The sequence below is a fragment of the Pollachius pollachius genome (genome assembly GCF_949987615.1).
Source record: "Pollachius pollachius genome assembly, chromosome: 4".
NCBI classification, from domain to species: Eukaryota; Metazoa; Chordata; class Actinopteri; order Gadiformes; family Gadidae; genus Pollachius; species Pollachius pollachius.
This window is the reverse complement of record NC_136937.1, coordinates 30,665,765-30,676,627: the sequence shown is the minus strand read 5'-3', so window position 1 is coordinate 30,676,627 and position 10,863 is coordinate 30,665,765. Positions and strand designations below refer to the sequence as shown.

General features: G+C 47.4%; 1 protein-coding gene across 1 annotated transcript in view; it reads right to left on the bottom strand.

Annotated features, from left to right (window-relative positions):
* LOC307074658 (ras-related protein Rap-2a-like) overlaps positions 1-9,974 on the bottom strand; it is a 15,569-nt gene extending 5,595 nt beyond the window's left edge. The window contains exon 1 of the mRNA XM_079734913.1: positions 9,090-9,974. Within this exon, the coding sequence (XP_079591039.1) occupies positions 9,090-9,403 (314 nt within the window). The 5' untranslated portion in view covers positions 9,404-9,974. The remainder of the gene's footprint in view (positions 1-9,089) is intronic.
* Positions 9,975-10,863: the final 889 nt, after the last annotated feature.

Here is a 10,863-nt window from a genome sequence, read left to right as displayed (position 1 = left end):
GAATTTTCAGTTTTATAACTGATTGTCTTATTTTGTTTTTACAAGTTACGGATGGAGTCTGGAGGTGATGTGGGGTACTTAATGTTAACTGTTTACATCTTAGATTACACAGTTCAGGCTGTTGCAGCTAGCTCAGGGGAGAGACTGTATGACACTAGGTGGTACAACCTGAGACAATAAAAAAAAATTGCCTTCTGCATTTTTGTTTTTTCTTTTCCCTTCATTGTACCGAACTCGTGCAGAACCGTGATGTCTCTCTCTTCCCCCCTCCCCACACACACACACACACACACACACACACACACACACACACACACACACACACACACACACACACACACACACACACACACACACACACACACACACACACACACACACACACACACACCAGTAACTAGCATATCTCCGTGGGAGGGCTAACCTAGCTCCCAGCGGTGTGAACACCAGGAGGCACGCAACGCTGCTAGCCGCCGCGAGCGCTCGCAGGCACACGGGTCGCGAGAGGCGTAGCGGACGGATGCAGTCTGACATCCCGGCGGGGGGGGGAGGCTCTATATAGAACCGAGGAGACATCAGCGATGCTGGCGGCACGCGCTCTGTCACGCGGTGGGGCGATGGTGGTGTATAGGCGCGGTCGGAGGTGGCTTATCACGCGCGCTACATCGCTTCAAAGGCGGTTGACAACGACAGGCTCCCCCCCCACCTCCCCCCGAGGGGTTGTTGGAGATGGGTATCTCAAACGCTATAGGATGTATACGTTTTTTTTTTTTTTTTACTGGTCGTTAATTTAGGGATTTGTCGGGGTAAAGGCAGTCGGGGGTGGGGCACATGCTTTTAGTGTCAAACGTTGTTTACGGACATTACTGTGAACCAGGAGCCAAAAAATATGGACCAACATATTTTTTGACCAGAAATGGAAACTAATATTTCTTATCTATATGGCTCAGTACTTTGGTTAGACAGTGCCTTAGTCGTACTGTATATTCTGTAAGAGTACTTTGGTGTAGAATTTATTTCTCCTGTACTCTTACCTAATGAATATTAAAAAAGTGTTTTCACCTTAAATAACTTATTTTCCCTCTTTTGAATATTTAAACTGATTTGGTTGGCGATGTATATTTTCATTTTCCGTGAAAATACAGCTCTTTGGAATTTAATTGATAGAGAAACAGAGAGATAGAAAAAGACAAGAGTTAACAAAAGAGAAAGAACGAGAGAGAGAGAGAGAGAGAGAAGAGGACATGAAAAGAGGCATAGTATACTAGTTTGGACAACAAAGTACTATTTGTGACATTGACGAGTGCGTTTTGCCCATACTCTGATACTACTTTGTATTACAGGCACTGTCAGTACTCACACCCAGTCATTTTGGAGGATGTATAAATAGTATCATGTGTAACATGGTACAGGCCTGGCATGAATCCCTGATAGACATTCTTCATTTTAACGTCATCATTAATGTATTCAGTTAATGCTTCCGATTCACCCTTCAGTTATTCTAATGACCAACGATAGGAACACATTACTCATGTCTTCTGATTTACATGTTAACATTGAACATAGACAGAGACAGCGATAGAGATAAAGAGAAAGAGAGAGAGAGACAATAGGAATGGAAGCGAGTCAATTTACTCGTTAACCAATTAGTTAACGAGCTAGCAAACAAGGAGGTTTTTAGCTAATGCCTTTACACGATTCTTGTCTCACCATCCAGGAACTATGAGAACACTTGGGAACATAATTACACACAAATGTTTACGTGTTAATCCAGACCTTTACACAACAAATCCCTACTCTCTTACACACACATACATGTGGATCTCCCACTGGCACACCTATACACACACAGACAGACACACACACACACACACACACACACACACACACACACACACAGTGAGTCACACTCAAGTTTCCATATCTCCATGTAGCCCGTGGCTAACTGAGGACACACGCTGGGCTAAATTGCTACAGCATTGTTAACTCACCTCTCTGTTCCCAAAATCACACACACAGGCACACGCACATACGCACGCGCAGACACACACACACACATACACACACAGACACACACACTCATGCTCACACATAGAGGCAAACGCACACACACACACACAAACAGGCGCACACACTCACAGGCACGCACACATGCTCACACACACACAATCTTGCATACTATCACCAACAAATAAACAGACAGGGCGTACCCATATACAGACACATAGACACCACCTCCCCCTCCTTCACACACACCCTTGCGTGCAAGCAAGCGCACACACACACACACATACATCCTTCCCTGATTTACATCACAAACACACACACACACACACACACACACACACAAACTAATTACCAGTGAACAGCTAGCTCCGCAGCCCTTCACCCTTATCACAGCTCAGCTGCATCTGGTCTTAATAAGCATGTTAGCCGCAGCCAAGCTAACGTGCTAACGCATGCACCCAGCCCCTCCTGTGCGCTTAACGCTAACTGGTCAAAAAAAACACACACACACACACACACAAACACCCCTATTAAGGAGCCCACAGAGGGCGTTGGGTCCAAGGAGATGCTAGCACAGCTACGTAGCGTGTTAGCGAGGGCACGGCTAGCTAAGTGCTCATAACTGATGTCTCCCCAAGAGGTGGGGTGGGGGTGGAGGCAGATGTTGGTTGTATCTAGGGAAAAACAAAAGCGATGAAGCCAGTGAGAGAAATATCGACCGGGACGCAATTAATGCGCTTGGGGAGCAGGGAGATTGAAAATTGCGAAAGTGTTGAAATCCTGCGATACTTATGCTGTAATCCATTTGGATGGTACGCCGGTTCGTGTAAGTTGTAAGTTTGCAAATCTCCCAGCCTTCTTGCGGCATTTCGCTGAGGCGCGCCCGCTTTTGGCCGTAGTATCTCGTCGCTTTGAAAGTAGAGCGAGTTTAGTGAGGCCGAACGTACTACTCGTCAACAAAAATGGCTGCGCCCGTAAAGAGATTTATTTTCTTTGTATTTGTATCACGTTGGTCATTTTAATGTAGGTTTTAAATGCTTTTACACACTTGATTACATTGCTACTTTATGCCGGTCACCAAAGTGTTGCTGTGCGTGCAATACAATGTAAAGTTGTGTTGTTTGTTTTCGAGCTGGTTTGCTAAAGAGGCTAATGTAGCTAACAATAAAAATGACTAGCCAATGAGAAACGGGAAAGCTACTACGACTAAAAGTGACTAGCCAATGAGAAACAATAAAAGATAAGAACTTTATTTCATCCCATGCATGAGAAGTTCACTTGTTGGAGCCCATGGAATATAAAAAGAGGCAATAATCAAAGAAAGGAAGTTATGGTATGTCCAGCACACATACATACATAAAAAGAATACAGTGATTACAATGCCATGCCATAGGGGCATAGATGGACACACCTAAGGGTTAACAGTTGAGGCTAAAAGGTCCTTCAATACAGAATGTACAGTGCACATTATTGACATCAAAGTATTAGGTGAATTGATTATTGATTAGTGACAGCACAGTGTTTCATAACAGTTGTGTTATAGATTCTTATGGCAGATGGAATAAAAGACCTGCAGAAGCGGTCCTTCTTGTGACTACTTTAGAGTGATTGTGTGTGTGTGTTATCAACCACCGTGTGTGTTGCCGTGCCGGACCCTCGTCTCCTCGTCTCCTCGTAAGCAGTCCAAGGTGCAGAAGGACCATGTCACGATGCACGTGTGATCGTAAACCATCACCGACTTTGAAATCAAGACCCCGGCGGAAACAAGACGGTCTGGGACCCAGATGATGGAGGAATGTGGACTGGGGTGCTTTTAAATTGTTGTTTTTTTTACGTGCTTTTTAATCTTTGTTCTTTTATTGAACACCGCTGCCGAGGACGAACCGAGGCCTTTTCGTTTACGTTCTGGTTCAGACGATGAGACGTTCACTCAAACCGCTTTGATAAGGAGAAGATCTACATGGTAACCTGCTGAAATATACTCTCAAATTCTACAATAACACATTCCGTTACCATCGACCCCTTGATTATATGAATGACCTCAATTAGAAACACATTAAACACATGTGAGAAAGAGCTAGAGATAGCTGACAAATAACTCACCCCTACCCTATCAAAACCACTACATTACTTTTGTCCTGTACTTGTACCTTACATTTTATTATTATTTTATACCTTTTATCTTTTCATAGTACTTTATATTCATTTTCCCTTTGTATATTTTTTAAACTGCTGGCAATGTAAATGTATCTTTTTCATGCCACTAAAGCTCTTTTTAATTAAATTAAAAAGAGAGAGGGACAGGGACAGGGAAAGATAGAGAGACAGAGAGAGAGAGAGAGTGAGAGAGAGAGGCAGAAAAAGAGAGAATGAGAGAGAGAGACAGGGACAGAGAAAAAGAGAGAGACATAGAGAGAACGAGGGAGAGAGAGAGAGAGGGAGAGAGAGAGAGAGAGAGAGGGAGGCAGAAAAAGAGAGAAAGAGAGAGAGACTCAGAGAGAGAGAGATAGAGAATAACAGAGAGAGAGAGGATGCATCAGAATACTTGAGTAGGCGTAACAACATCTTAAAGTTGCACTAGGGCTTGCCGGATGCATCTCGCGGAAATGTCCACAAGGATATTTTAGGTACAGTTAGTGCTCTGTAAAACTATGAGCCTGCAAACATCGCACACTCATCAGTCTGTCCGACAGCGGGCTATAAGTCACTGGAAGCACTTCAGACAACTCCTCAAAGCACACGTTAAAGGAGGATTTAGGCGTGGCTTTTCTTTCTGCCAACTCACTTTTCTTTAAGCACCCATCGTTTCTAGAACTCATCTGGTTCCCACCCCCCACCCCAACCAACCATCAGCCTCCCACTGGCAAACAAACACTGGAATAAACCCAAACAGGAAGTCATGCTCTGGTCCTCCTAACTCCCCCAACGGCCCCCTGGGAGATGTAGTTATGGGTCCTCGCCCTGATTTCCTTCTTCTTCTTCTTCTGCTGTTCTTCCAGGCACTTAGCGACCAACGTAGCCTAACCTCCTCCCTGCTATTAGGGCTGTTAGACAGAGCATCGCCGCGGCGGCGTGACGCTACAAGCTAGCACGCTTTGAACCAGGACCCCCCACGTACCTCCGTAAACCTTTGCACGCAAGCGCTCGGAACTGATCGCGCGATTATGACGTGGGGCGTACAACTCTGTGTTTTACAACCGACGATTTGAGTCGGTTGGGTTTTACGCCGGGGGGATTTGAACCCTCACTGTGTCGGGATTAACGGGAACAGGAACCATGTGGCGGGGCCAGGGTCTGTCTTTACTTTAGGAACCTCTGCTCAAGAGCACACGGGTTCAAATTAGAGTAAAACAAATTCAAAATTCAAATTACTGTTTAAATAATTGTTCAAATCACCTGCCTCCTGTGACTGTACTGTTTCTAGCGTGCCTATCTCTGTTCTATCTGTTATTTATTTACTTTCCATTTCCTGATTGATGTTTCTTTAGACTGCACAGTATAATTATTCTAGCTATGATGGCACAAATACACAATGTGTTCAGATGCAGTTGATGCTGTTGTCGGCTCTCTACGGGAATATATTGGAAGGAGTATGAAAGGATTCTTTAAGTGTACAGAAGTGGGGGAAGTTAGGATGTTATTTTTTTGGGGGGGGGTTGTCTTGTTTTTCGGACACACTGGGGAAACACAAATACCATCTGTCGGACGTGATGTTTTAGGGCCGTTGCTGGGGTGATTCATTATTTAGTGGAACGTGTGGAACAAAATGAAGACGGCATTGTGAGCTCAGTGTGTGTTTCTTTACGTTTATCTGCTGTGGCGTACTCATGGGAGAGTGTTAGCATCACAAGACGCACACAGCAGGACAGTAAATAACGGCGCTTTCTTGACGGTGAGAGGATTTGAAAAGTGTGAAAAAAATGTACATTCAGTTACTTAAGGCCGGAATAAGAAGCCGAACAGGGAACACTTCTCTCTCAATGTCTTTTTCTCTCTTTATCTCTCTCTTTCTCTGTCTGTCTCTCTTTCTCTCTCTCTCTCCTTGTCTGTCTTTGTCTCTCTATTGCTGTCCATTTATGTCTCTCTCTCTCTCCCTCTCCCTCTCTCTCTCTACAGACCGAGGTTGTGTGAATGATTAATGGGAGCTGTCAGTTTAGCTCTTTTTTCCCCGCCGGGCTAACCTTAATCGAACCTGCTCCGTCACACGGAGACACGACCGTGCCAGATAGAGACACCATAAACAGGACCCCCCCATAAACCTCCGGTACCACCTCCACCCCTATTACAATAAGAACACCAACCACTGCACCCTGCATCCTCCAAGAAAATGTCCCATGATGCATTGTTGGCCAAGTAAGGGTGGAGATGGAGCAGGAGTCCCACCATCAATGACGGAAGCATTGGTAGAAATAGAGTTAGTGATGGGGTGATGGAGGTGGTGGTTTGAGAGGGAGGGGGGTGGGTGGGTGTAGGTGAGGGGGGGGTAGAGGGAGGAGGTGAGATGATGGAGGTGTGGCTGGATGGTTGGAGGTGGCGGTCCAGGCGCGGGTTGGAGAGGGACGAGGTAGAGGAGGTGATCTGATGGAGGTGAGGGTTGGAGGTGGTGGAGGTGATCTGATGGAGGTGGGGGTTGGAGAGGGAGGGGGGTGGTGTTGGAGATGGTGGAGGTGGGGGTGGTTGGCACGGCGACCCAGGCTCTAATCCCTCCCCCTAATGGAGGCAGCGGCTAGGATGTCTTCTTGGCCTCGGACTGAAGGCAATCCCATCAGAGGGGTGGTGGTGATGGTGTCGTGTGTGGGGGGTGGGGGGTGGGGGGGGGGGGGGGGGGGGGGGGGGTGGGGGCCTGGCCTCTGATCAACCCCAGTGAGGAGAGACCTCCCCTTCAACCCCCCCCCCCCTCCCACCCTCCATCTCCCAGCGAACGGACCCCCACACCCAAGGACGGATTAACATGGCCACGGGCCCTAGACACCAAGCAGCCACGGACCCCTACCAACACACACACACACGCGCTAGCACACCGAATTTGGTCGCACATTGTGACTCATGCCATCCACAGTAAGAAATGTTGAGATGGACGGTGTTTGTTGTACCAGGGCAGTATCTTTAGTGTCTTTATCTTTCTTTCGTTTACGCCATGCCGACCCGCTTAGCACACGTTTCTCCATTTTCACTGTGAAATTGACCGTTGACCGAGCGCTACGACATTGACGTCACGTCAAATTTTTTTTTGAAATGTGATGTATTTATTTTGCAAATCAAAAACATTCAAATCCTTTCATGACCAAAGTCTTGGCCATTTACATTTTTTTGAATAAAAAAAAAAAAAATATATATATATATATATATGTATGTATATATATATATATAGGGCCCCCCCCATTGGCCAGGGCCCTGGACATGTGCCCACTTTGCCCATGCGGTAATCCGTCATTGCCCGCACCCTCCGAGAAACCAAGCGAGTATGTTGTCATGGTGATCGTGTGGTGGGAAAAAGGGTGGATGTGACCCACGCCACCCGAAAAAAACAACAACGAATTGTCCATTTCCCCACTCCCAAGTATTTTTCACCCCAAATTTCGAATTGCGGGGGACAATTTGGAATTTGAATGTTTGACATTCCGACATATTTCGGTAGCATTGCCGATCGGATCGTTAACTCCCAAAAATCAGCAATGTCTTCAATCAGCAATGTTTTCCGATGCATGACTCCCGCTCCCTGAATCTCACACGTCCATAAGAGTCTGGTGTTTCCACTCCATATGGTCGCTGGCCCCAGTCAGAGCAGCAGTCGTTCGTCTGACTGGTTCGCTGACACACTCGCCCCGGACTATCGGAATACTGTCACGCCCGGGCCGGAGAGCTGCAGGCTAATGGTGGAACTCCAAGGGCAGTTAGTTTAATCAATGGTACTGGACCAACAAGATGACTGGTTCGTTTATTTAAACTGACCTTCCATACACAGAACAACTCTCTCCCTCTAACTCGCTGATTAAGTTCAGTAAAAAAAACTTCTACTATTCTGACCTGAAGTCAAAATTAAGCAAAAAGGAATTGATAGTTTGATAGTTGCTGAGGGCAATACCATAACCCTCCTCTAGGGGTTAAAATGGCGAGCGTGAAGAAAACGCGCCGTGAATAGTGCGTTGTTTTCTTCCGCGCGTTAAGGCCGCTGGAGTTCCCGCTCCGACCCCAAACCCCGCGAGGGTTCAGTGAATTTGACGGACCGCAGGGGACGTTAGGCTGCTCGGATCTTATTCTCAAAAACACATGAGCGGCGGATTTACACGCGCACGCACCCATCAACGGCTTCTCACGAGATCGGAGCGAGAGAAAGGGAGGAGGTGGAAAAGGAAAAAAGGAGAGAGAGAGAGAGAGAGAGAGAGAGAGAGAGAGAGAGAGAGAGAAGACAATGACAGAGACAGAGACACACACACAGAGAGAGAGAGAGAGAGAGAGACACACACAGAGAGAGACAGAAAGAGAGACAGACACACAGAGAGTTTATCAGATGTGTGCGAAGAAGCCTCCAGTCAGTATTAAAACAATGCGAGAGAGAGGCTAACTAAAGACGGCTCCGGTTGTTGTTGCTAACACTAGACATAGCTCATCATCCCCCTGTTGACGGACCACCAGTCAGCCAGATGAGTCTCCCCCCCCCCCCCCCACACACCCTTCATAATTAGAAGACCCGGAATTACACAATGAAAAAGGAATGTCCCCTGGCTCTCGCTGTCTATAGCGGTCTCACGCTCGCGCACACAGAAAGACACACACACACACGGAAAGACACACACACACACACACACACACACACACACGCACACACACACACACACACACACACACACACAGAAAGAGACACACATACAAACACATACAGAAATACATATGCATACATACACACACACACACACAGAAAGAGACACACATACAAACACATACAGAAATACATATACATACACAAACACACGCACGCACACAGGGGCTAGGCACTGCTTCCTATTATTAACAATTGATGCTCCTTCCCCGTCCTCCACACAGCCCCGACATCTCCCCACACCCCACGCCGCCTCCCTCACCTCTTTACCCGGATGATCTGGTCCCGCATCGGCTTGATGTCCTGGAAACTTTGCTGGTTGACGAGGCTGTACACCAGGATGAAGCCCTGCCCGTTCCGGATGTACAGGTCCCGCATGGAGGCGAACTGCTCCGTGCCCGCCGTGTCCAGGATCTCCAGCACGGAGGGCGACGAGTCCACCTCGATCTCTTTCCGGTAGAAGTCCTCGATGGTGGGGTCGTACTTCTCGATGAACGTGCCCGTGACAAACTGCACGGTGAGGGCGGATTTCCCCACGCCGCCGCTGCCCAGCACCACCACCTTGTACTCGCGCATGGTCGAGCACCATGCACCGGGCTGGGGTGGGGGTGTGGGCCGGGGGAGGGGAGGGGGGAGGGGGGTGTCTGCCGGTGTTGGGGGGGGGGGGGGGGGGGGAGACGGTGGTGGGTGGGTCGGTTTCGGTTCAACACGCGGCGGCGCGAGGGAAAGTCCTCTGCGACGACGACAACCACGACGACGAAGAGGAAGAGGAGGAGGAGGATGAGGATGAGGGAGGGGAAGACGACATCATCGCGGAGCGCGGGCAGTCCTGGTGTGGTGGGTGCTCGCTCAGCGGCAGAGTGCGGGCGCGCGACACCACGGCGGCGAGAGACTGAGCCGAACCGAGCGAGCTCCCATTTGGCGCGCGGGCTGGCGGGCGGGCGGGACAATACACGGTCCGCGAGCGGCTAACGTGCGCATGCAGACGTACCGCGATGACAGGTTCCCACGCTAGCTAGGCGGGAGACGCGCCACATTTATAATGCAATAGGGCGCCGCCGGTGAGGGAAAAACAATTAAATAAAGAAAGTAAAATTGGATTATCGTGTTAAATAAGTCGAACTAATCTGACCTTTCTCTTCAATGGTTAAACTTTGAAGACCGGCGTTAGTGATGTCGCTGGCCCGCCCGCGAGGAACTCCTTTATCCTGATAAGATCAAGCGGTCTCGCGACGTGAGCGTCCACGCCCCTGGAGTCGGTTCGGCACGAGACAGCCCTGACTGGCACCTCACCGGAGCCACTTAGAAGGCCCGAAGCCGGTCCGCCTCAAGGAGACGAGGGAGAACGGGGCGCTGGATGAGTGTTTTTGAACGCTTTTTTATTTTGTTTTTAAATGTCAGATAGATATCATAGCTGTTCAGGGTTTGGGGGATTTAATTAACCAGTGCAGGGTTGTAGTGTATGTGTACGCAAACAAAACATAATTAATATAAACAAATATACAAGTAAAAAATAAAACATAAATAAATACATACATATATATATATATATATATATATTTATGTTTTATTTTTTACTTGTATATTTGTATGTCCTTTAGTTAATTGAGTAACTGGCGGTTCATTAGGGCCCAAATCAACCAATCATCCAATCACAGTCCACGAGGTACACATAAAAACACACACACACGGGTTCAAGTCCTTTGATTTGATTTTCTTTATTTCTTTCAATTGATTTTACACTATCTTGCTGTAACCAAAGAAACATTTGACTATTTAAAACATAAAATAGCACAAAATATATGCAAATAAAAAGAAACATTTAAAATTATTACATCGAAACTATAAATCCAAACAGGGTCTTTTCTTTTTTTTCTTTTTTACATTACTATGGTTGGTGACACCGCATCAGTGATGGCACAAGCAGCCATAACCCGCAGCCCGCAGTGCAGTGCCCTCTACTGGTTAAAGCTATCAATGACACACTCCAGAGTCAGGGTATCCCCAAACACCGCGATACCAGGTTGAATCACGTT